Source organism: Harpegnathos saltator, unplaced genomic scaffold (assembly GCF_003227715.2).
Source record: "Harpegnathos saltator strain DR-91 unplaced genomic scaffold, Hsal_v8.6 scaffold255, whole genome shotgun sequence".
Taxonomy (NCBI): domain Eukaryota; kingdom Metazoa; phylum Arthropoda; class Insecta; order Hymenoptera; family Formicidae; genus Harpegnathos; species Harpegnathos saltator.
In genome coordinates, this window is record NW_020230045.1 from 2,252,917 (window position 1) to 2,279,666 (window position 26,750).

Here is a 26,750-nt window from a genome sequence, read left to right on the forward strand (position 1 = left end):
ACTCTGAAAATCTAACAAGACCGAACAAGGCGATCAAGGTCAACCTGCGCGAGGCGATAAGCAGCGCGAGCTGAAACACAACTAATTCGGATTTGCGTTAAATTGCCATTTTGAGTGAACAATAATCTCGATCACGGTCTTCCTTGATTCCGAACGGGAGGATGGTGAAACAATGGGGGTCCGTATTAATAAATATATTATTTATTTAACTTCTATATTATCATTATAATAATCAATTGCAATATATTTAATCTATACTTAATAACCGATAATATATAATGTAATATATTCAGGATCTGAGACTTGTGTGGGGGTGACATGATCGCGTCTTTGCTTGCGTGTGTTTCGTATGTGTTTTCGCACGTTGCGTCGTGCGTTGAGTGTGTTCGTGCGTGTGATATGGTGGTGTTGTGGACTCTGTATGTAGAATGTACTTACGTCGAATCAAAGGCACAATTGGTGTTTTCGAACGAACGTGTAATTGACCTACGTGTGTGTCACTCTTTTTCCCTTCGACCGCCCTTCAAACTCCTCGTCACTTCTATTCTCGCGCGGCACTACAGTATCGGGTTCAAGAACAAAAAAATCGTCAATCCTAAAAGATGTCAAGATCGAGTCCTGGGGGGGACCATGAGAGGTGTGGGTGAGCGAATTAACTACGTCGGCAAGAAGTTACATACATATCGCGAATCTTTTTGTTTCTTTTCTTTTTTTCGTCGTCAGTGTCAATAGAACTGTCTCCCGGATGCAACTGCTAATCAATCAATCGAATCGAGCGACGCGTCGTTTCGATGCAGACCAGATCGCTTCTCAGGCTCTACTCCGGATTTGTTTCCGCTGACGTCGGGACTCGTCTCGAAGCGGTGAAGCGATCCAATTTGCATCGAAACACGGCACAGCCGTCTCCGCATTCCTCGCGTTGTCACCGCGGCTGCGAACGCGGTGGTGCCACCAAGCCAGGGCGCGCCCGGGCTTAGACTTCGACCTTGTAGGGCGAGCCGGGGATGTGGTCGTCGCCCCATTTGACGATCACGATGTACTCGCCTCGGTCGCGCGCCAGGTAGCTCACGTTGTAATTGTTGCGACCTGTGTGCTTCACGTAGACCTCCTCGCAGGGACCCTTGGGTCCGTACACGCCGACGTAGAGGATGTTGTTACCTGCAATCGTCAAGGCGTCTCAGTCGGGTCCCAACCGTGCGCGACTTTTTGCGCGCCGGTCAACTGAACGACATGATGATTTGACGATCAATAGGCTAATAGGATAATAAATAGGCGGGGAAACGGAGGGAAAATTTCAGGGCAGGTTGAGGAAATCGCTCGCTCGAAAGAGACAAACTAAAGTAATGAAAAATACACGACTGGATGGTAATGAGTGTTACAAAAATTATAACAAACATGACTGCGCTGGCTGAACGTACCGGCGTCTCCCGCGTTCACGGTGAATTGATTTTGCTTCCCCAGGTAAGCCTTCTTCAGGCCCATGCCTTTGCTCGTCACCTTGCTCGCGTCGGACTTGAATAACGGCAAGACCGGGCCGGTCTGCTTGGCTTTCGATATCTTCTGCACGGTCTCCACGACGATCGAGCTTGTCTCCTGCGCACCCCTCTCAGCCAAGTCCGTGCCTGCAAGAGGGACGGTGTTGGTATCACTCTCAAGTCCCAACACGAAAGTTCGTTTGAAAAATATACGAGCAAACGTTTACGGCTCACGTAAAAATCTGTGACTATGTTATTAAACATTTAAATGCCTCATCACTGCGAAACGCTGGGAATAATGACGTCACAGACCCGAGTCCTTAGACCGAGAGGAAACACACGACAGTGTGTGATATAATGTTGACGAGAATGGACAATAATAATGAAGACGCTTCGCGGTAACAACGATGCAGCTTTCCCCGTCAATCTCAGTGTTCTCGATCTTCACATCCTCTCGTAGAACGAAACATCTCTTTGAACTCTTTGAACGTGATAGGAACGCGCACCTGTGCAAGGAACCTTGTACGGCGAGCCCACGATGTGATAGCCGTTGTACTTGATGCTGATGTAGTAATCGCCCGGCACCAAGGGCGTGTACCTGACCTTGTAACCCTCCTCGACTTCTGTGCAGTCCATGGCGACCTTGCTGGGCCCGTCGACGGTGACGCCCAGCGCGCCGCAGCCGGCGTTACAGGTGTCGATGATGAAGTCGGTCTTCTGGCCGGTCTTGATCTCCTTCAGACCGTTGCCGTAGGCGTGCAACGCCGCTGGGTCAGCGTCTACCTTACCGACCTTGATGCGATAGGGACTGCCGGATATGTGCACGCCGTTGAACTTGATATGTATCTGGTGGATACCATTCTCCCTCGGCATGAACCTCACCGAGTACGTGTCCGCGTCGATGCTCTGGATGAAGCAGTCGTCCTCGATGCCGCTCGGCGACACGATCTGAAAGCGTGGTAGATCGGTGGACCTGGTTACTCGAGTCGGGTCGGTCTCGAGTTCTCTCGCCGAGAAACACGTCGATTCGAGGAAGAAAAGGGAAACAGTCAGAGACGGAACATTCCTCTTCGCGGGATTTTATCACAAGCACGCGACTCCGGCTGCCATCAACTTGGAGGCCAACCGTCCGTCGGCTCCGTGAGAATCGAAGAAGCGTCGTGGCGTGCCGCCACTTTGTTCGAATGTTGGTGTACTTGACAGCCCGCCGTGGCGGCCTAGAACGAAAGTGGCAGACCGCGAAGGATCAAACTGAAGAAAGGAAGACACCGCGACGGTTCCGAGAGCGGGTTGCCGCATCAAAGGGAGCACGCCCGCTCATCGAGCGCGCGCGCTCCGACGATGGCAGACGCTGCTCCTTCGCCTTGAGACCCTCCACGTGACTCATCCCGACTGTGTACACATGGCGCACAGTAAAAATATGTCCGCGCGGTCCCACCTACGCGGTCTGATGTGGCAGCGTCGTTTCACAAGCGCGGGTTATTTACGGCGCTCCTCCCCTCTTCCCCTCCCCCTGCCGCGCCTCTCTTTCGCAAGGAGATTTATTACAAATTACGCCGACATTACGGCCACTCTCGAGTCACTTGTTGCGAAGTGGAAACGAGCGCGCATTACCTTCGCGTCCAGTTCACCCTTGGCGCCGTTTTTGCGCACCAAGAAGGTGTACGGCTTGTCGGGCTGCACTCCGCTGTCGGGGAATTGCGCGACCTCGAGCTTGTGCGCGTCGCCCATCGCCGGCGAGATGTAAACCTTGTGCGGCGAGTCAGGAATGTGCTGATCGTTGAACTTGATTCCCACTCTGTATTCGCCTGAAAACAAACCGCACGTCGCGATTAGTCGCGAGAACGGCTGGGAGAGCGGCCGGGAAGCGTCAAACGTTTACGAGAGCATTCGGGACCGACTGACGGGGGCGATAGCTCGTAAGGCTGAAGTTTATCGGTAATTTGTTACTGCATATGTGTGCAATTTTTATCAATTTTATCATCAATTGAAGTCTGCGATTAAAAGTGCAGATTTTCGTCGAAATAAATGGACGCAGCGTGATAATGAAGAAAAAAAACTGAAAAGAATGAAGAATGAAAAAAATTAGTATACATAGGATGTCGCGCCTCGCAATGTCGATGTCCATGTGAATGGGCAATGTCCTCAACGTCAACAGCTTTCAAGCGAAACACGGTGGTTAAGTAGATCGCGGTGCGCGGTTTAGGGCGGGCCACGCTTCTCTCTGCTTCCGCGAGCGAGGGGAAACCTTTCGAGCACGTCCGCTCAACGGATTACCGAACTAACTAACCATCGTCTTCCTGAGACTCCTGCCGCTCGTTTCCGGTCAGGACGATCTGCGTGGTGGCTGTGAAAGTTGCCATCGACCCCGAACTACGTCACGGGTTTCTCTTCCGGAAGTGAATCCCCAACGCTGAGGGAGTAAGGAGCTTGGCGGGCAAAGCGAGAGGAAGAGAGACGGAGCGAGAAGGAGATGGTAAACGGGGAGGATGACTGGAAGGGTTCAATCCCGGAGGGGGACGGACAAAGCGTGGAAAGAAGAGAGAGATAGAGAGAGAGAGAGAAAAAGAAATAAAAGGGAGGAAGAGAGAGAGAGAGAGAGAGAGAGAAAGAGAGAGAAAGAGAGAGAGAGAGAAAAATAGAGGAGGAGACGAGCGATCGCAGCTGCAGCCGAAGGTTGGTCGCGTACCACTACTTTTCCTCGGGTCGATCCTGATCTCGATTCGTCCGCGAGCTTTCTCCCCTTCCCTCCCCCTCGTTCCCCGCGTCTTCATGTTTCCGTTTCGCGCCCCCGTGGCCCCTCCGGTCGCCCCACCCTGTCGTTACAGCCGGCTCCCACGGGCCCAAATATAACCATCGCGCTAATCCGCGTCCAGCCGCGAGTGGCCAACCGGAGCCAAAATATGGATCCACCTTAACAAATATAGACGGTGATATTTCGGGATCCGGACCGAGAGTGAGAGTGAGAGAGAGAGAGAGAGAGGAGAGAGAGAGAGAGAGAGAGAGAGAGAGAGAGAGAGAGAGAGAGAGAGAGAGAGAGAGAAGAGGTGAAGAGAGCGGAAAGGGAAGGGGAAGGCGAAGAGGAAAGGGGACGGGAGACGATGAAGCAGCCACCAGAACCGGGGATTCATTAACACTTGTCGTGGACGACCTCCGTTGATCTACGCCCGCGGCACTACGTGCGACGTGCACGTAAATTCAACCGCGTGTAAGTACAGGGTATCCCTTCACCGACGGGAGTTGTTTCAGTGGCGAAAGTATGGAGAATTTGGCAAAAATCAAGCGCAGCGGCGGGATAAGCGTCGGAGCGTCCGAAGCGTCGGCTGCGTTGATTTCGTCGTGACGATTATCGGCTCGCTGAACGAAGATACTTCTCACGTCTCCTCCCTCTTGAATTGCGCTTTCGCAGCAACTCGAGGAAAGTTCAATCATCGCGATAATTAATTCTTCTCACCTCAAACCAATATATAGATTTCGACTACTTGACCTAGAGACGAGACATTCGATACATGAGGAGGTAGAAAAGGTTGGACTCCGAGGTCGTAAACTAAATATGAAAAGAGACAAGCCTGCAGAAAAGTATCTTCGTCTTCACAAGCGTATTTTGTGGAAAGTTCGTCCCGTCTCGTTTTAAACGACGCGGTGGCTCTCGTGCGTTTTTTTCTGACGATTATCGCGGATACGAGATCGTGAAGAATAAAGCGACGTCGTGTTTTGTCTCGGTATTATGATTTAGACCGAGCACGATGAAATATCCAACGGGCGACCGCATCGCGGATGATTTAGCGGCCGCGGGAGTATCATCGGCGCGAGCCGCAGAATCGGCACGGATAATTTTGGACGAGCGTTTGTGACTCACTCACGCGCGACGGCGCGCGCGATCGATTATGCGTGCGCGCGCGCGCGCGCGCTTGCGGCGAGAATAATCCACCGCGATACAAAGTGCGGAATCGTAAATCGCGGGACGTCACGCGACAAAGTGGATTACGCCCGCGAGCCCGTGTAAATACGCGCGGCGGCCGGCATATTGCTGTCTCAAAGCGCGAGCCGCGCTTTCATGACAATCGCGACGGCCGTTTTAAGCGTTTAAGCGGCAGTGGCGATATCGGCGTTGGCGAGCGTCCATTCTGTCAGCGTCGTCTCGCGGCAGCATTTTATGAACACCTCGCCGTGACAGGCCTCCGCTGGCCTGATTCGCGCCGGCGAAGGTTGCAGCCGCGAATTAGCTGCCGCGACGTTGCCCGCATTTTTCGCAGGAGCGTACGTCTACTGGATCACCACGCAGCCTTCCCGATTATTTCACACGTGCCCGTGTCCGAGGCTCGCCTACGTCCTACGTCTATGTTCTGATGGCGTCAATCGACTGTTCGCTCGTAATTTCAACATTCGAAGCGACAGTCGAAGTGATCTCGCCCGATATAAATCCGAAATTCCCTCAGCACTATAAGTCGCGGCAGACAAGCCGCTTGGCAAGTGCGCAGATAACTAGTTCGCAGGAGCGACTGCCGCGCGCTCTCGGTTGGAGCCAAGATCGAGAAGGAGCCGCTGGCTAACGCTGACTCGTGTTAATCGCGAAGGATGCGCGTTATTAATGGAGACGCGAAGGAGAGCCCGCACGCTCCGGCGGCTTACCAGGCTCGTTGACGACGTAGCTGACGTAGCAGCTGCCGTCCTTGCGATCCTTGAAGTCTATCTGCGCCTTGCTGGGTCCCTCGACGGAGACGGCGAGGGTGCCGGCGCCCGCCTCCCTGGTCCAGATGTTGAACTCGCACGGCTCACCCTGCTCACCTCTCTCCAGGCCAGGTCCGCCCGCGTGGACTCTGTGAGCACCGCCGTCCCTCAGCGGGCCCACGGTGAACTGGAAGGGCGAGCCGGGGATGTGCATGGACTTGTAACGCACCGACACGGTGTGCACGCCGAGCTCTTTCGGCACGAAGGCCACCGCGTAGATGCCGTCCTCGGCTTCCTTGATCTCAGCGTCCTCGGTGACGCCGCCGGGCGAGGTGACGGTGGCGGCCAGGTCGAAGGACGTGATGCCGGGCATCTTGAAGGTCAGCTTGCATTGGCTACCGACCTCGGTGATTGGCACCGCCTCCCGCTGCCTTTGGATCTTCTCCCTTTGCCGGTTGCTGCCCTCTCCGCTGACCTTGACGGTGAACGGTGAGCCTTCGACGTGGTGGTCCGCGAATTTCAGGTTCATGATGTAGTAGCCGGGCTCAGTAGGCTTGTATGAAATGTTGAGGGTGCCATCTTCGTTGTCCTTGCACTGTATCTCGGCCTTGCTCGGCCCTTCCATGGACAGGGAGAGACCGCCGAAGCCGGCGTTCTTCGTGTCGATGGAGAAGTTGTTCTCCACATGGGTTTTGCCCTCCTGCAGACCGGGCCCGGAGACCTTGACCTTCTTCGCGTCGCCGACTTCGCGGTCCTTCACGTCGATCTTGAAGGGCGAGTTCGGTATGTGCTTGCCCATCCTCTTCACCCCCACGGTGTGCTCGCCCGCTTCGCGCGGTGTGAACGACACGCACATGTTGCCGCTCGGCATCTTCTTCAGGAAGCATGGTTCCTCCAGACCGCTGGGTGCTGTGATCGACGCGTTCAGGGACTTGAGGTCAGCGTCGGATACCTTGCCCGGCAGCTGCACCTCGCTCGAGGATCCCACGGAGATTTGGTTCCTCTTGCGGCCTTCGCCTGGAAGCACCGTTTAATGAGATCTCTTCTACGCGGTTCGCTTAACGTCACTTTCCTTGCCTCGCATTGCTTGATCTTTTAATTTTTTATTACTTTAATTTCCTCTTGCTGGGAAATTAAATAATTAATGCGTAAAAAAAGAGAAGAAACACATGCAAATAAATATGACGTGTAATTCTCTTTAAAAAAAATGTAAAAAATAACATAGTAATAAATAAACGTAACATATAATGCTTAAAAAGTGTAGTATAATAAAAAAAGGGAAGGAATAGAAAACATATGCTGGGAGAATGTCGGAAGGCGAGAGAATTCCCACGCGTACCGGTGATTTTGGCGACGTAAGGGCTGCCCTTGATGTGCTTGTCGCCGAACTTAACGGTGATCTTGTACTCGCCGGGCGCGGTGGGCAGGTAAGACACGGAAACCGTGCCATCCTTGTTGTCGTGGCAGCAGATCTCAGCCTTGCTGGGCCCCTCGACAGCCAACGAGAGGCCGCCCGCACCGGCGCCCTTCGTCGAGATGGTGAAGTTTCCAGGCTCGCCGCAGACACCGTAGATCAGACCTGGTCCGTACGCCGTTACATATCCACTCGCCAAGGAGTCGACGTGGAACTTGAAGGGAGAACCTGTACATGGAATTGCGTATAAATATCGAGCGTACAATTTGTCGAGAGAGAAAGGAAGAGAGAGAGAGAGAGAGAGAGAGAGAGAGAGAGAGAGGTGTGTGTGTGTGTAAAAATGAAGAATAAAAAATACAGCACGTATATAAGAATCAAGACGAAATTACATGTTATCTCGAAGGGTCCGCGTCTGTGATCATTCGTGAGTCGCTCGTGTGAAATAAATTCCAGCGCGCGACAAATATATCGACACGCGAAGGTAAGTGGAGAATTAACGAGTCTCATGGCGTCTCGCGGAATTAATTTTCCGGACGGCGATTTATTATTAGCGCGCACCGCGCGGCGCTTTCGCGGCCTTCATTACACGGAGAGTGAATTTTCACACAGCTCGCTTGTGTTCGACGAGTCGCGCAGGGAGTCTGTGTGTTCGACGCGCGCGTTGCAACTTCGCGCGGTGTATTCTTGGACACGCCGCGTGTGATCCGCGTGCGTGTGATCGATTGCGCCGCGCGATTGCGTAATCGCCGTTAATTCGCGGGATGAATGGATTAACTTACCCTGTACGTGTTCGCCGTTGAATTTCACATAAATCTCGTGCAGCCCCTCCTCCCGCGGCTCGTACTTGATGGATACCGTGCCGTCGTGATTGTCCTCGATGACCGGCTTGTCCACGTTTCCGCTCGGCATCTTCACTTCGGCTGAAAGCACACGCACGGGGCGTCGGTGATGTTTGCTCGGGCACAATGCAAGGTCACTTACGCTACATACTTCTCCGCGTGAGTGCACCGCGATTGCTTGGCACCGCGCTGTGCGAAATTGCAGCTTTCGCAACCGAATAAAATTTCAACAAGTTATGTTCGTTGCGCTCGCTTCATATCTGAGAGGAGACACAAAGTAAGACACACTTTCGCCTATCTATTAATAATTCTCCTCGCCTTCCTGTAAATATAATACCACTTCCTGCGCGCACGCTATCGTGCTTTCGCAAGCATCACATTGAGCTGCTGATCGGTATCGGTGTCCGCGCTTCTTATCGGCCATTACTGTACGTACGCAGCCTAATGTCTATTCATTATAAATTTCGCAAGAGGGATCTCGGAAGAATAAAAGTGTTCAAGTTCGATTCAACGTGCGGAACAAACCCTCTTCTTCGGCCCGAGGGGACGAGCATCGAACACGTGTTGCAAAAAAATCATACGATCCGCAAAGTGCCAGAAGATGGAGTGCGCGTCTTTCGATGCGAAATTTAATTCTTTCAAAAGCGCCTAACGAGTAGTCGTATAATTCGATCGAATCACGAGCCGAGAAATGATTGTGGACTAATTCCGCTCTCGATAACTCGATGGTTCGCGTTGGCGTTAAACTACTCAGTGTACTCAGCGGGACACTCGAAATGTCTGTCATTAGCTCGGGATTAGTGGACGATGTACTGAAGATCTTTCGCTAAGCGGAACCTTGTCTGGTGTGGATATAAAAGAGGCTCTGGAAGATGAGAGGCGCGAAGTCAAGTCCGGGTCCAGGCACTTCCTTTTTCTCTTGAGCGACTCTAGCGTAACAGATCGGCCCGCGTGCGGCGTGGTCGAATTCGCTGCAGGACACGCTCTTCAGCCAAGCTCTGTAGAAGGTCGATACCTCCTGCCATGTGGTCTCTTCCTCCGTCCCTTTCATCAACTGAATCATCTCCAGCGAGAACACTTCGGGATCGAGCGAATTATCGTCGCCGTCGGCGTACTTGACGAGAACGATCGCGACTCGTTCGCCAGGTCCCCCTGAGTTTCGTCAAGGACTCACTCTGATCGTCACGCGGGTCGTGCGAAACGAAAAAAGGATAGATGTGCTTCTCGCGGATGTATCCGAACATACATGAAATTCGCGCGCGATGTCTGCCGGGTGAACTGTCGGTGATCTCTCTGCTCGGACGATTTTAATTTACCTCGCGTATAAATTCCGTCCTAATTTCGCGCGCGGACGACTCCGACGAAATCAACGAAAAGGAGGAGAAAAATCATATAGATCTCGCGGGGGCAAGATAAAACGCAAGTGAAGATACCCGACTACGAGCACGGCGTCACGTGCCAGAAGGAGATACTCCAGGAGCGAGCGGCCCCGAATAGATCGACGGCGATAAATCTTCCCGGGACGTACGAGCTAAAAAAAAAAGAAAAGAAGTCGACACTTGGTCGACGGGGTTGCGCGGGGCGGCGACCTGAGGAGAGGCACCAACGAACCACAAAGCGAGCGAGCGATCGACCGCACAACGTATAAGCAACGTTTCCTCCCGATGTTCTCCAGTCCAGTTTCCCGTTGCCGAGGTCTCCAGCCTGATGGCGCCTGTCAGTCGACCTCACGAGGGCGCATCTCCGGCGCGACTGACGACCGCGCGAGCACCAAAGTCGGTCGGCGGCGAGGACGAGGAGGTGGCCGGACGATCTGGCTGGGTGATCTTTTTTCCAGCAGAGCTACCAGAAGAAGCCGCGCCGTGTGACCGACGCCAGTCTACCTCGTCTATCAAGAATCCCCGTCTCTCTCTCTCTCTCTCTCTCTCTCTCTCTCTCTCTCTCTCTCTCTCTCTCTCTCTCTTTTTCTCTCTCTCCTCACAGAAGCGAAATGCCCCTCTCTCTTTCTCCATCTGCCGCGACGGGATAACCTATACACATGTGCACGCTTCACATCGACACTCTCTGTCACGTACACACCCCGACGAACGGAACCTGTAGAGGTTCACGCACGCGCTAATCCGAGGATTCCGCGGCTGGTGGGAGGAAGCGGATGGTCGGCGTCGCGACGCCCGCACCTGGTGCGGTGAGATTTATGGCGCAGGTATCGTTGTGTAGAAGAGTATTATATATATATAAAGTATACATCGCGCGACGTGCGAGAGATGAGAGCACGGAGTGCGTCAAGTGAACGAGGACATGGATGGACAGATGTGCGCGGTTATTGCGCGACAGGTCGGCGCTGGACGGGTCCGCTCGATCGGAGTAAATCGGGAACGACGACGCGACCATCATCATTAGGCGCGCACGCGATGACGTTATTGCCGGCCGCACGACGTATCGCCTTCGATTGCCGAAGGAGATGGCTCGAGGCCGTCTTAGGAATGCGATACTTCCGCGAGACGGAGGAGAGACTGAACGGAGATCGGCATTATTCGCTTCTATTCTGGTTTCGAGGGAAACGTCTTATTTTTGAAAGCGGAGCCTTCCCCGCGCATAGCGAGACCGCTCGGAGAACGGTCCGGGTCGACGGTGTGTGCAAGCGTTTCTTCCAGTGTTGCCCCGCGAGATCTGGAGAGACTTTCTCGCGCTGACGAGCTCCGAACGGCTGGTCTCACACAGCCGCACGGGAAGAGAATTTCACGAGAGAGAGAGAGAGAGAGAGAGAGAGAGAGAGAGAGAGAGAGAGAGAAGGATCTTATGGGGGACATTACGTAAAACCGTTTGATCGCGCGATCAACGACGGCGCGGCGGACCTCAGGACCGAACGAGGAGATTTTGGCGAGTAGCGAGTCTGGGCGGCCTGGTCGCTGAAGGAAATGTCGCGTCGCGGCTCAACCACAGCTCAACACACGTTGCAGCCACCACAACGAAGAGACGAACAGCTGTCTGGCGGGTTTGAATAATTACGGAATTAGGCGCGTGATGCGCGTTGAGAGAATCTAACGACGCGACGTTACTATGTTATTCGCGCGCGTATCGGGGCGAGTTAATAGTCACCGACAGGCACCGCGTAGTCTGTCAGAAGCGACGACCTCGTTCGAAGAGACCTCGCCCGCGTGAGGGTGAGAGATCTTTATCCTCGGCGTTCTCCGCCGCGGACGGTAACAGTCTGACGGCCGCGAGAGAACGATGTCGTCCCCCGCGAACGGAGAATGGAGAAACCGATGAAGAAAAGCAACAAACTCGGGCGCACGCTCGACTCTTGCTTTCTTCCACTTCCGAACCGCCAAACGGTACTGAGCGGGCGCCTCCAGCTCCAAGATATCGATCTCTTGGCAGAGTGTAAACGCGTAGCTACCATCCGACGACGAATCGCGCGAGTTCGTCGGCCGGAAAATCGTTCCAGGATTGGATTTTCGCGCGAGCGCGAACGAGAAGAGATTGGACCGGAGGAGGAAGATAGAGAGACAGAGAGACAGAGGGAAAGAGAGAGAGAGAGAGAGAGAGAGAGAGAGAAAAGAAGAGAGAGGGAGGGAGGGAGAGAGAGAGAGAGAGAGAGAGAGGCATGCAGAGACCTCTGAGAGGTGGTGGAAGGGATCAATCCCTTGCCGAATCGCCGGCATCCTTGGGGTCTCAAGGCACAACTTTGGAACGGCCGCAAGTACACGCATCCGGAGCTACTTAATCACCTAATATTAATATCGCGGACAGAGTGTGCCGCGTGCTTCTCCTACACGCATACTCGCCTTCCAACGGCCTGTCCAGCTCGCCATATTTTTGGCAAGGTGGTAGATAATAAAGCGCGAAGGCGAGTTCGCCGTGTCCGTCATTTCTCGTCTCCTGAGCACGTTGATCAAGCGTGACGCATTACGCATAATTGAATCGCATTATTCGTTGTCTCTTTACTTGCTAGAACGTGTCGGCAGCTAATATCGCATCATTTCGCAACGTCGCGCGTTTCGCGAAAGCAGTAGGGGGCTCTATTTTCTTGCTCCGACCGTGTATCCCTCCCCGTTCCCCCTTCTCTAATAAGAAAATATAATATTTGTTTGTTAGGTATTTTATTAATCTGTCAGCGTCCGATACCAGCGATCAGTTGAAATTTGGAGCCCGATGATTTTTGCTTCAGGGTGCGACTTCGATTACCATCACCGAAAAAAGATATTATGATCCAAGAAATGGTAGATTCTTGACTAATGATTGACAGGCATAAATCGGCCGAACATTAGCTCCATTGTAACGTTCTATTCTACGCTATGGCGTGCTGCGTTTCTGACGTATTCGACGAAATTATGCAATTAAATATTTAACGCGCCAACTCGATCCCGGCTCGGTGCCGGGATAACGTATTGTCGGTCATCGATCAATTTGGCGAGCGAACTGTCAAGTCATCGAATAAACACGCGAGTACTAGTTGAGCGAAGCGCGACTGCGGTGTGCACGCGCGCATTTGATTAATGACGACGCATCCCCCGACACAACGTCTGTTACGCGGACGTTTAAAGATAATTTACATCTCAATCGCGGAAAGAGGGCGCGTTTTATCCGCGCGGAAATTTAAGAGCGCACGAAACGAGCCCGAGTCCGCTTCACGCGAGGCGGAAGAATCCGCGTCGTAAAATCTCGAGAGCAATCAAGTTCAGCGTTGCGCGGTAAAATTGGAAATTTATCACTGCGCAGTGAGCTGGCTCGTTCCAGACGATGCATGGTCGGTATTATTGTCGTTAAACTAATAATAGAAAATGAATCAATAATCATCTGATGTACGGAAATATCTGTAATACGTAATGTGTCGACTTAAAGTTCGTCGAACATCCTGACGAGAAGCGAGTTTGTCGCTCCGTGTGTCAAACAATTATACATTCACAACGATATATGTCAAACATTCTAAAGAGTCAGCTGCTCGACGAATTCGTTACGTAAAAAAAAAAATATCTGTTTTGAAGACATTCTTTCTTTAAGTCACGTTTTAATATTTTTATCCCGTCAGAAAATAAGACCCCGTTTCTCGTTATATATATTATCGAGCAAACAATCAAATGGGAAAGACAAACATTTAAATCGTCAAGGTTTTTGCGATATTTCTCAAATCATTAATTCATGTAATCTGATAAAAAAATATATTAAAATTTATAGATGAGAAAAATTAAAAAATTGAAAAGAAAGAAAAATCGAAAAAAGAAAATATATATTGAATCAAATATTAAATATTAAATATATCAGATATAACTCATTTTGTTTAAAAATTTTGCTTAAAAATTTTTTTTTAAATTGTTAAGTTTGTCTAACTGCAGTGCGTGAAATACGATCTATAACAGTCTGACATAGAACTGCACGTTCTTTGCAGTAGCGCGAACTAATAATAAATCAGACAATCCGGCGAATTTCGTTCGTTGTCGATCGATAGCTTGCTCGGCTTAATTTCGAAAAATAATTTCTAATTTTATCATCGTCGCGTCCTTAAATAGCTGCCATGCATGGTCTTCGTCGCAGTAGTATGAGGCAGTAATAAGTCATACGGCTCGTTGCTATTCTCGTTACGCACCAAGATTGGAATTGCGAAACAGAACTTCCGTTTCATGAATCAGGTTAATGATATTTGGTCTTCTTCGGCGTATAAGTGTAGTTTAATTCGACCGATATTGCAGTACCGTTATTTTAATTTTCAGTGTTCAATCATGGTCAGTACTAAATCAATCCTACAGATGCACTCGATACTTACATTTTCACATCAGAGCATCGGAATATAATCGGAATATAATTAAATAATTCTATACCACTATATACTCACATGCAATCTACCGGATGCCCCGAAAATATTCATTATCCTTCAAGAAAACCTTAATTGTTTTCATAAAAAGCTTCCAAACAAATTTTTTTTTAACTATGTAATCCCAAAGAGAGAGAGAGGGAGAGAGAGAGAAAGAGAGTATATATATTTTTACAGAACGTTTGGAAAATTTGCAATGGAGAAAAAAAATTTTTTTTTTATTTTTTGCAGTTACAAATTGAAAAGGCGATACTCACAAGTAACTGTGCCGCCTCCAGCGAGAGGTAACGGGATGGAATTCAATCGGATGAGATTGAAGTTCTTTTTCGAAAGCTCCTGCTGACTACTGCGCTTGGTGGTGACGGTGGAGCTCTCCTGTAGAGTGGTGCTGCACTGCTCGACGACGTGCTGATTTTGTCTCTGCCGTGATTTACGAGCTCGTTGAGTCTTGTGCGTGCTATGCTCCCGATACTCCTCGGATGCCTGAAACGCCACACAAATGTTTCGTATTAGCGTGCAGTGAATAATTATACTGTTTTCGTCAAAAATGATCTGTCACGTTCTCACTGTACAAGTGAACAACTGTCTCCTCTGGGATGTGTGTGTGTGTGTGTGTGTGTGTGAGGGTTATCAAAAATGTATATCAGATAATAAAATACGTGCTAGATATACACAAATAGCATTTATCTGCGCAATTCTAATATCTACGATTACGTATGCTCGTCTCGCGAGCATATTTTTCTCATCGAGTTGCAGCCTGAAAGGCCTCCGCCGTGTGTTAATAAAAATACGTCCTGGTTACAGGACGTAACGAGGGCGTATCTTCGGCGACAAAAGATCGCGAAATCTCGCGATCGATAAGATATTTCGGTGTTGGAGCGAAGCCAAGCATTGAAAAGAAAGTTTTTTTTTCTGCGGAACGTTAATAAAACTCTTACGACATCTTTGCGAAAAAGAGGAGAGCGGGAATTTTCGAAACCCGGAGATAGCGTACGTTACACCTCATTACGATAGAATCTACGTATTTCGACGCTGGTCGCCAGCCAAAGTCCAATGTGTGTAAAGAATTTATTATGTAACCGCATCAGAATCATTGCAAAATCCTCGTCACGGGAAACCTGCGTCTATTTATCTACATGGATTCACGTTAAACTCCAATTCGCAATTGCGATAAGACTGTTCTCGTTTTGTGTTGTGAGCCAAATTAAACTTAAGAATTCATATCGTTCGATGTTACCACAAAACCTTCCGTCCACCTGTTTGATTTAATTATAAAACAAAGCAACGCTCGACTGCTAATATTAGCTTCGTTGTGTCTTATAGAAATCGCGAATTTCTATTATCACGAATTAATGCGTTAATCGTAAACGTGTGCTATTAGAAGGACACTTTTTCATCATTTAAATAAATATTGTATAAAATTATTTTAATTGTGCAATTTATCAACTTGAATAAATTGCTGTTCTTTCTATAAAATAATGTCATATATATAAAAACTACTGAATATTTTTCCATATCTGTCGCGCAAGTCGATTTTCTTCATATCTTATAATCCGAAATCTTATAATTCCGAGCTGAAAGAATGCGCGAAGCCCACTCAATATAACGAAATATATTAATCCCATAAAACGCTGCTGTCAATTAGAACGTGTAAAATATTATGCGAAGCGTGTTGAGACGCAATATTGCGGCTGAAACCAAAATTAGCTTTCGGGAGGAGTACCGAACGCGCTACATAAATAGTCGCTATCATGGTGCAAAATGCGACGCGATGACACCAAAGCGATATCACCATAAAACTTATATTTTCATTACCTCGTTACCGGGGAAGAATGTCAATTTATTTGCAACGAAATCTTCTTCCCGGTATAAATTAAATATGAAAGTTTGAACGTTTTACATAATGCAAAATTTGTCTCTATCCAAGCCAAAATTGTAGTTCCTAAGTTTCGATCTTATAAAGCATTAAATTGGTCAAACTAAGAATAGTCAAACTGTTCCGCTCCAATCGCTCCTAATCCACCGACAGTTATTTACGACTGTTTTAATCAACTCAAGTATCGATGGATTGATATTTATAACATATGTTTTTCCTTTATTTCCTTCCCCTCAGATTTTGCTTAGAAAAATGTCAAATAAAAGAAAAGAAAGACGAAGAAACGGTAGGTAGGTAGGTACATTGGAGAATCATCCTGCGAGATGCACATAATATTATAGAGGCGGAAAAAAACGACTGTCAAACATTGAGACGTTATCCTGCTAATTAGCCCGCTGAAACCTGTTGCCTTTTCTTATTCTATCGGTAGCCATCGCGATCACTCGTGTCACTCACTCAGTCCGCGGACGTTCGCGACCGTCACAAGCGCCATATTCTAAGCCTGCCAGGAGGTCCGCAAACCGTTTGTCTCACTACGAGGGGTTGCTTGATTGACTGGTTGCGTGTTCTCGCATACCTGACACCAGCTGTCACACTTCGGCTTCACCGATTCACGAGGTAACGCCCAGCTACGCCGGTGGCCGACACGAAACTCGCGCTTCGCTGCTATCCAACCGGCAATTCCGGGCACAATGCTGAATTTGATGTACCATAATAGATACTCAGCCCCCACTCGTCGACATCAGAAAAGGATTAAGAACATAATACGCGATGAAGACGTGGAAGAAGCCAATTGACATTGATGTGAAAGCCTCCTGATTCGATCGTCTGCGAGTGCAACAGCCCCGCCATTGAAAATATCGTCGAGCGATCGGAGACGAAATTTTGAATTATTTCTTTGAAATCTTGAAACAATTCACACGTATATGTGTAATTACACATATATAACATAAAAGTGAAAAGTTTTGTTTTTAACTTGTGTACGTAAACCGACATCTTAGGTGTGCGACAAATACGCATCGGGGACTCAAGTATGCGATCCAGAAAAATAGTAAATTTGGATAAGACCCAAATATAATGTTATACGTTTTGTTTACGACCAGTTCAGCTATATTAAACTGACATTACAGCTAGGAGCTCACAATCCTCTTAATTCTCTATGAAGCGTGAACGATTATTTATGCGACTACTGCGTAAAGCCCTCTGATGCATACCGCCATGTTCTTTTCGGATCATTTTGTAAACGCACATATAACAATCACGTTGATAATAATAACGCTGCAATACCACGGACCACGGATAATCGATTCGCGAGATCTTCTTTATAAGCAATGATCTCCTTTATGAGCAATTTTTCTTTTCTTTCTGACCAAGTCGACCAGTTTCTCCTCAGTGAGAGATATCGAGATATCGAGAATTTGTGCTCATATCGAATAGAGTATCGCGGGCAATGCCTGAAGTGAACTCTCCGGAGGAGAGAGGGAATTTTCGAAATTTTGATTTTGCGGGGAAAAATGGGAGAATACGCGGAGCACCGGCGCGCGGACCGGCGAGAGGAATGTGTCGCACAAAGTCGCCGTTGTGAATCGTGGCGCGGGGTTTAATTTAACTCACGGTATTAATTCACTCCCTCGTCTCCCTCGGCCACCCACTCCGGTTCCTGCTTATAAATTTGGGAAAGCCTGAGTCGCACTCGAAATAGTCTAGGAGCTCTCGGCGGAGGATGGACGGCGACGACGCGCGTATTGGATTTCAAAATGGATCATAGCGTTAACATCGAGAATACAATTGAGGATCACCGCTTTTTTACGGAGGATATAAATGTCCGGTAGACAATAGACTGCGATCGTCGAGCACCTTGGGATTATTGTTTATGCGCGGCTATCACGAAAAATTATGACCGATCCACCTTTCTACACGATGCAGCGAACGTTTATTCGACCGCAGAAAGATATTCTGGCTGCCTTTCTGAAATATTCCACTCTTCTCATATCTAACTTTTTTGAGATGCAAAATCTGAAAATTAGAAAATAATATCTGCTTTCCTGTTCATTCTGAAGTATCATCAAATTATCAAATTATCTTTCTCGTTTCTCCGATATAGTAGAATAAAAAGAAAGGAAAACTGCTAATTAAGTTACATATTGATAAGACATTGTTCCGGAAACGTAATAACAAATTATAATTATTAATAGATAAGTTCGGTCTCTTTCGGCGTGATTTTTGAGTTTGTTTTGGCAAACTATGGTTGATTTGCAATGGCACGTGAAGTCCAAAATAGCGCAAACAGGAGTTTAATGTGCCAGCAGAGAAGTAGACCATACACAATTTTCGAAACAATAACTGTCTTTAAGCATTGATGTTTAACGGACTAATTAAGCAAGCGCCGCAAAACGACGCGCGACGACTCGACCGCGCAAATATACGAGCGTTTATATCACCGGCTTGCCGGAGCCTATCGTTCTATAATTTGCCGCGCCTTTGCGGCACCGCGGACTGGTCCAATTGCGAAACGAATCAAAACATTCAAACGATAAACAAGTAAATGGGAAAGTTTAAAAAGAGGCTTTCCGCATGAAGAATATAACGGAATGTCCAACAACGTTGGTCGCTTTCTACTGATAGTCACAGTGAAAAAAGTCGACTGGCGCCCGAACGGAGCCATGTCCGACCAAAGTTGTTCTCGTTTCACTGACAAGACGTAAAAGCCATTATTGATGAAACAATCACGTTCGCGTCTTGTATGAAACATTAAGAGAAAAGACAAGTAGCTTGGTAAGTCATAGATTACGAAGGATTCATATTCAGGCAGAAAGGGGAAGTTCCCAATGACGATTAAAAAATCGGAGGCCACGAGTTGCCCGCAGTCTCACACGAACACGCAAACACAGCGGCGTCGTGTGAGTTAATAAAAAATTCCTCATAGTTTTTAGTATCCACTTTTAGTAGCTTATGACACGCGACGATGTAGCACTTGCGATAGGAAGCACTTTGGACTATTTGATGACGGAGGCACTCGCACGTGTGCACTCATATGTACAAAAGCACGCACACATACACACACACACGCACACACACACACACACACGCACACACACACATACACACACACACACACCCTCGTGCACACGTAGCTAGAGAAGTCCATGCATCTGGAGTGGGGGGATAAAGAGAAGGAGAAAGAGATTTAGCGAGCTAGAAAATGAGAGAGAGAGAGAGAGAGAGAGAGAGAGAGAGAGAGAGAGAGAGAGAGAGAGACAGACAGAGAGAGAAAGAGATATTCGTGTTACTTGGGACGGAAATCGTGTTACAGCGCGACGGAGTCCACGTGATGGCGAGGATTCGTGCGATAACGAGAGTCGGACGGGTGCGGTCACGATGAGCCTTCGCAGTGGACTGTTTCGCTGGAAGCTACGCGACAATATCCTGCACTACGTGTTGCCTCTATAGTTAGATACACCTCGCGCCCCACCCACCCGGGTCTCGTTGACGAGAACGGCGAGCATCCGGATCGGCATCGGGAAGATGATCGCATGTATCACTCGGTCACACGTTCTCGCCATCTTTTGTCCCGCGATTCTTCAAAGCGAGATCACGAGGTATCCGTGGACCGTCCCGCGAGGATGTATCAAGTCTCGCACGGTTCCGCTCGGACGGTTTCGTCAATCGGATTCAGTTCTTAAGTCACGAACGATCAAGTGACTGAAGATTACAGTAATTTCGCGAATAAAAAACTTCAAATGAAAAATCGCAAGGAGAATACGGCCGATTTCCAGTATATGTCGTGGACTTTTTTTCCACTCGTTCTAAACTGTTTTTCTCATCGGAAGAAAGATAATTTTGAAATATCGAACAATCATATAGTAGATTATTGTCTATAAGATGATCTGAATAAATTTTAATAAATTAATTTGTAATAAATTTTAACAAATTTATAATTACATATATGTAAGATTATGTGTGACACAGGATATGATGTAGTATATAAAACGTATTTGGTCTCGACAGGATGAGGAGAGAACTTTAGGGCCAAATGATAGCGACACACGATACTTTCATCAACGTGCGCTTCACGGTCTAGTTTCGTGTAATTATTGTGCATCTCTCTGTAAATGGGCCCGGCCGAGATATTTAATGGTATAAATATACAAGGAACTCTCTTGGGTCATATGAGCCACCCATAAGACGAATATAACTTGGATGGGAAACGGCGATTAACACCGATTCCTCGCGTTGCTGCGTACGAACGCAACCTTTCTGTATCTTTGATCTCTCTGAAGATTCTGTATCTTTGATCAAATCGTAGGTGCAAAAGAGTTTTATCGAAACAATTCACTGTACTATTCATTAAAACATAAATTGTGCTTTCAAGATATCTTTCGAAAGCCGTCCTTCTTGCCTGGAGCGCTGAAATTTTGTGAGCTGGATATGAAGGTTTAGGGTAGGGAAGTACCAGGGATAATTTCTGGCGGTGATGGAAAGTAACTTTGGGCTTCTGTACAGTGCAAAGAAGCATCGCACTCGTCGTATGTAACATTGGAAGCACATTTCGACTCACTCACCGTGAAGGTGTAGAATCCATCGGGCACCGGTTGACCGCCAAACTTGATGCTGAGGGTGTAATCTCCCGCATCGGCGACAGTGTAATAAATGTTAACCGTGCCATCGCCGTTGTCTTCTATGTCAATGTCAACGACTTCGCTGAAATTACCGAGCGAGACGTATTATTCACGATTAAAATATAGAACACGGGGTTTCATTCACGAAATATCCGAGCGGAAATTCTCGAAACGCCTCTGCCGCTCCGCTCGATTTAATAAGCCGCACAAACTGCAAAACTGTTATACTTTGAGCGCTTCGTTGTTAAATACCGAGATTGAGATGTCGAAACCGCTTAAACGTTACGGGTCTTTCGATTCTCGTGAAAAAGAAAAAAGGACTACTCCTAACAGTTTTCTCAAAGAATTCGAGAAAACGCATCATTTTTACAGAAGAGTGCGCGAACTTTGGGAAGCAAAAAGAAATGACTGAAATAAAGCCTCGGTGGCGTAACGCCGTATTTCACAACATCTTGCGTTTCGCGTTAAGGCATAAACAATTATCCATCATGGATCACGGTGTCGATGTAGACGTGCGTGGAGAGGGTCGATCTCGTTTGTTATTACAGCAGACACCAGACGTAACGCACGGTGTCTTGTCACCCGGTGGTCCCGGGATAAAAAACTTGGCCCGTCCCGAGGCGACTCTCCCCGACGACGAAGACACTCACTGCCAACTCGAACAACGTAGGATATCACGATGAGTTATGAGGTAACAGCTGCGCGCCACTGCTCGGCGTGCAACGTGCGCTTATAGTCGGTGCGATTAAAGCCGTAGCTGTAAACCTTTAGGGAGGAACGCGGGTAACTTGGTTACGCGTGAATACACGTTGTACAGATGGAATTGCAGAAGCGCTGCACACCCTGGAGATCCCGAAATATTCGCGAAGGACATGATCGTACACGTGGAGCGTACACGTGGCGCGGTACGCCGGCGCCGCTCCTATCTTTAAACCGTGGCCAGCAAACTTTATAACGAGAAATATGAAGCACGGTAACGAGTCGTGACGGTACTATTTTCTCCCGGTCCGCGGTTTGTCGCTGAACTCTGCCGCGCTGACGCGATAAGCTTAAGCTCGGGTCACACGAGCAAAGATCCCGATGGAATCTGCCCGAGCGATTTCTTTCGATATATTTTTGAGATTCAAGATAAAATTCTGCGATTCTCTCTTTCTCTCTCTCCTCTCTCTCTCTCTCTCTCTCTCTCTCTCTCTCTCTCTCTTCGTCAGGCTGGAAAATTTCCACTGGCTGGAAAGGTCGACATCAATCCCTGAAGTCGTAGGTCAGTACGACGGTTTAAATTCGAGCCGGACTCGACGCGCCGTCGTTGCGAAACAGATGGGCGTGTAAATCGCCGAGCCGTATAGGAAATCTCGGCGGTGAAATTCCAAAAGGAAGCAAAGAGAATAGCGTGATCTATGGCTTGGCATGGTCTGTGGCAATTAGAGGAACACGCACGGTGTTGTGAAGCTGATCTCGCGTTCGTCTAATTGCCAGGACGAACAGCGCCGCGATACGATATAAATGTGTCAAACCGCATTTGTAATATTTTTTGGTGAAATCGGAATCGCTTGACTTTGCGACAGAACAGAACTAAGCGATATTTCAGCGTGCTTTCCACGTTCGCGTCGTCCTTGAGAAAAATAGCTCGTGTAATAACGAGTAAAACGAGTAAAATGTAACAAGTTAAATGGAATGTTAATAAGTCATAACGATGCACAGAAGGAGAGAAAGAAAAAAAGAACAAGTCTACAGCATCGTGTCCGAGACATTTTTTTACACAAATTACTTTTTTTCCCAAGGTACGATGGTTGCAGAAGAAGGGGAGCACTTGTTCGAAGAACCGCTTCCTTCGTATTATCATCGTGCAGGTTGAATTAACCGACTTTCTAAGTAACCAAGTCCGTCAGACCCGCCTTTTCGCGTCCTCCGTCGACGACGCCAAGTCTCGTTAAAGGTACACATGCGCATCACGTATTCTCGGATTAAATGAAACTGACACTTAATTTCAATGTTGCAATATACGTTAATCGACGTGGATATTGCGTACGGCCGAGACCGGAGATCCGCAACGAGGCGCAAACGTGTTACCACCGTCGTACATGACGTCCGTAATGGCAACGTGCCATGATCTTGAATACTCCCGGATTTGTTACACGATTTACGGCCGACTAGTCATTAACGCCTTTACACTGCGACTGATAATCCTAATGTACGGTTATTGAACGCCGTCGCGAAAACACGCTGCTCTCGGATAGTTCGGCCGTGATGAATTAGGCCGGTTTATCATCTCCGTCGGTGATCTGATCGCGGCTGACAAGACGCAGAGATACGAACACATTGATTGCCCCGGAAAGATAGCCCGTGACAACGCACAGCGAACAGTGACAAATGGGAGGACAATGTGCGACAATTAAATATTATCACGGACGTCGTACGCGCGTAATCGCACGTATATGACCGAAAGTGTGAAACAACAATTCGACTGTCATTTCCGTTCAACGTTTACACGCGCGAGACAGGAGTACGGCAACGTGAGGAAGAAGATCCTATTCACCTATGAATTAAAAATAAATGTCGAGGCCGCGCGACGGAGTGTCGTATTTAAAATAAGATGGAATTTTTGTCTGGAGTCTCCCGCGAGAGATACACGAGCGCGAGGAATAAGCGGTAAAAATATGAACCGCCCTCGTACGTTTGCACCGTACGCTCGCTCGCTCGCTCGCTCGATCATGGAATTCGTCAACTTGCGGGAATTTAATTGGCATTAAAATAATATCGAAGAGACGAATAATATCTCGCGAGGCGAGAACGAGACACGTTGGTACGCAGCGTGTGAAGGTTGAAATTGAATAAAGTATCTAACAAGGACGTATTTCCGGAACTCGCACATACAACACCCCTCTTCTTTCAAACGAAGAGAGAGAGAGAGAGAGAGAGAGAGAGAGAGAGAGAGAAAGAGAGAGACGCAAGCATCCTGATCACAAATAACGACGAAAAAATTGAGAAAAATACACTCGCGTGAGAGATGTATGCGAGATACTACGCGCGTGATGGCGATCCGAAGCCGAGGCTTAAAAATAATACGATGACAATTCGCGCGAGGGCGAATCTCAATGTTCCTCCCCCGACGCGAGTCCGCTCGATAGTCTCTCTGATTCATCTCTTCTGAAATAACCGGACTTATATCGGGACAGATCGGGACGCGGGGGGCGCTAACCTGCCGGAAGTAGAGCGGATGCGACAGGTCACTGCACCACGGCCCGCATTCTCGGTGTCGACGGTGATGCAGTACTCCTCGCCCTGAGCCAAAGTGTGCTGAATGCCCTCTTTGATCTTGCACTGGTCCGCCTTGCCGGTGGAGACGCTCTGCACGTTCACCGGACTGCCTGGCACCTCCTTGCCGCCGTATTTCACGTTGACCTTGTAGCGGCCGCAATCGTCCGGCAGGTAGGTGGCCTTGTATTTGCCGTCGCCGAGGTCCTGCACCTCCACCCTGCGCGGCACCTGGTCCGGACCCTGTGAAAACGATACAGAGGGATATGAGTGACGATACGACTTTGCGCGCAGTTTATTCGTCGACCGAGCTAGCCGCTCTCGGCAGCTGACACACGTCCCGACCCTCTACCCGGCTAGTCCAGATTGTTTTGATCAACATCACTCCCACTTGTAGACTTAAGTTAGGTGCAGGTGGTGTAATGATAAATATGAGCGGCCATGGTGGAGCGCTTTGGCGAGCGAACGTGTCTTCTAACACGTACGGCTGATATTTTCGATCACTCGGGAGACCCGTAAAGCTGACAACAATCGGACACTTATCGACTCGATGGAGATCGAAGCACGTCAGTGTTTTAGAGAAGCACGGAAGCCGCTCACGCTCGCTATAATAATCTAAGAGCAGAAAAATCTCCCAGTGAGAACTCACCAAAACTTGGACCTCAAGGTCGCCGTATCCCGCCTGAGAAGTGTCCACGACGAAGTCAGTGGGGAAGGAAGCGGTGCAGACAGGCGACACTCCGGGGCCCGACAGAACCACCTTGCTAGGCTCCACAGTGGGCGAAACCTTCACCTTGTACGGGCTGCCTTTGATGTCCTCTCCGCCGTAGGTCACGCCGACCTGCACGTTGCTGCCGGCCAGCGGCGGCTGGTACGTCACCTCGTACAGGCCGTCACTCCTGCTCTTGATCTGCGGCTTCTGCACTTGACCCTTGTCCGTCTTCAACCTGACGTCCAACGACGCCATCGACCTGCACGCGGACGTGTCCACCGTGAACTTGGCGGGCACACCCTCGCGAACCATCTCTGGCTCCAAGCCGGGCCCATAAGCGACCACGTTCTTCGCCTCCGAGTCCGACACCACCTGGACCTTGAAGGGCGAGCCGGGTATGTGCTGTTCGGCGAACTTAATGCTGATCTCGTAGTCCCCAGGTTCCGTGGGGACGTACTCCACGGTGCAAGAGCCGTCGTAGTTGTCCTTGCCGTCCACCTTGGCCTCGCCGTTGCCGGCGATCGCCAGACCTAAGCCGCCGTTGCCAGCCTCTGCAAGAGAATCGTGAGAATCGCGTTACATCTCCTCCGTTCTTGAAAATCCCAAATTCCTCGGTTGAATTTCTGGAAATACCTCAGTCGGGATTGAGATCAGGATTTACCTTTAGTCTCCACCGTGAAGCGGTTGATCTTATTGACGATGCCTTTCTCGAGGCCTGGACCGTACGCGCGGCACTTGCTCGGGTCGGAGCCGCGTTTCACGTTGACGGAGAACGGCGAGCCCGGGATGGGCACGTTGTCGTAGAGTATGTCGATAGTGTGGCAGCCTTCCTCGAAGGGCGTATAGCTGACGCGGTAGGTGCCGTCACCCTGGGCGATTATGAGCTTCTCGGTCTTCCCTCCGCTGGGGTTGTTTATCGTGCATGACACCTTACCGTCGTCGGTCTTCGACTTGGCGATCGCCCTCGTGTCTACCGTGAACTCCGCCTGCTGATTCACATTCAAACCTGGAAGGTAGGACAATAAAGCGGGATCAGACGGAAGAAACTGAACGTTTCCCCGTCGGCAAATGCGGCCGATGCACATTCAGAGCGAACATTTCGCTCGCCTATGGAATTCAATATTCTTGTTATCGCTGAGTGTTATTTTCTTTCTTTCTTACGTTGGAATCTCATAATGTAAAATCTTTTACAGTGTGTACGCGTGTGCTCGTGTAAGAATTCATAATGGATGTATAATCATCTAGGTATAGTTTCATAATCACTTAAATCCACACTATGTAAAGTAGTCATACACCTAACATATCATCTACGATAAATCAATTAATTGACAAATCGTTTTAGATGGAACATCACGTAACTTCGAAAATTATTCGCTGAAATAATAATAATAATAATAGTAATAATAATAATAATAATAATAATAATAATACATAAAGGCGCAGAATAACAGATAAAACGTAATTGCAGTCTCCGAATGGTTAATGATTAGAGACACGCTGAAAAGGTTAAAACGTCTGAAAATATTACTCGAGACATCGCTTCGATCATTAGACAAATTAAAGATAAGGGCATGGTCGTAAAATGGCAATCCACTCGCAAACTTAAAGGGATGTCCGTGCATATTTTTCACAGGCATGTCCTCAAGTGTTCTTCCAACATACTTGAGCGCCTTGTAATGGAAGAGTGCGTATAAATATATAATAGCGACCAAGGGATTTCAAGCAGACATTGCTGTGATAAAAAGAAAGAATCCAAGAAAGCGCAATCATGAAACGCGCATGCACCACTACGTACATACACATCGTACTTCGACGCGTCTCCGAATCTCGTGAAATCTCATCCAGCGACAAAAATTTTACCCGGGCTTGAGGCTACAAATGTCCCTCGAGTGTCAAGGGACGCATGCAGAGCTTGTCTAGAAAAAAAAGAACAAGAAACTAAATTTCTCGCGAAATTCTCGATTCGTTTCAAAGACCGACGAGCAGTCAGGCCTTGAACAGATCAGGCAGGAGATCCGGAGACGCGTTGAGAGAGAAAGAAAGAGAGAGAGAGAGAGAGAGAGAGAGAGAGAGAGAG

At 48.6% G+C, this 26,750-nt stretch overlaps 1 protein-coding gene across 10 annotated transcripts in view; it reads right to left on the reverse strand.

Annotated features, from left to right (window-relative positions):
- Positions 1–385: 385 nt before the first annotated feature.
- The window catches only part of cher (filamin A protein cher), a 49,618-nt gene continuing 23,253 nt past the window's right edge, over positions 386–26,750 (reverse strand). For 5 of the 10 annotated variants that reach the window (XM_025299265.1, XM_025299264.1, XM_025299267.1 and 2 more), the window contains 12 exons: positions 25,335–25,679; positions 24,611–25,224; positions 23,906–24,204; positions 20,650–20,788; positions 14,469–14,694; positions 8,340–8,480; positions 7,486–7,788; positions 6,108–7,163; positions 3,090–3,283; positions 1,982–2,423; positions 1,419–1,622; positions 386–1,158 (listed from right to left, as the gene is read on the reverse strand). In XM_025299265.1, coding sequence (XP_025155050.1) covers positions 974–1,158; positions 1,419–1,622; positions 1,982–2,423; positions 3,090–3,283; positions 6,108–7,163; positions 7,486–7,788; positions 8,340–8,480; positions 14,469–14,694; positions 20,650–20,788; positions 23,906–24,204; positions 24,611–25,224; positions 25,335–25,679 — 4,148 coding nt within the window. In that variant the 3' untranslated portion in view covers positions 386–973. The other 5 variants (XM_011137381.3, XM_011137380.3, XM_025299269.1 and 2 more) reach the window with 5 other exon arrangements.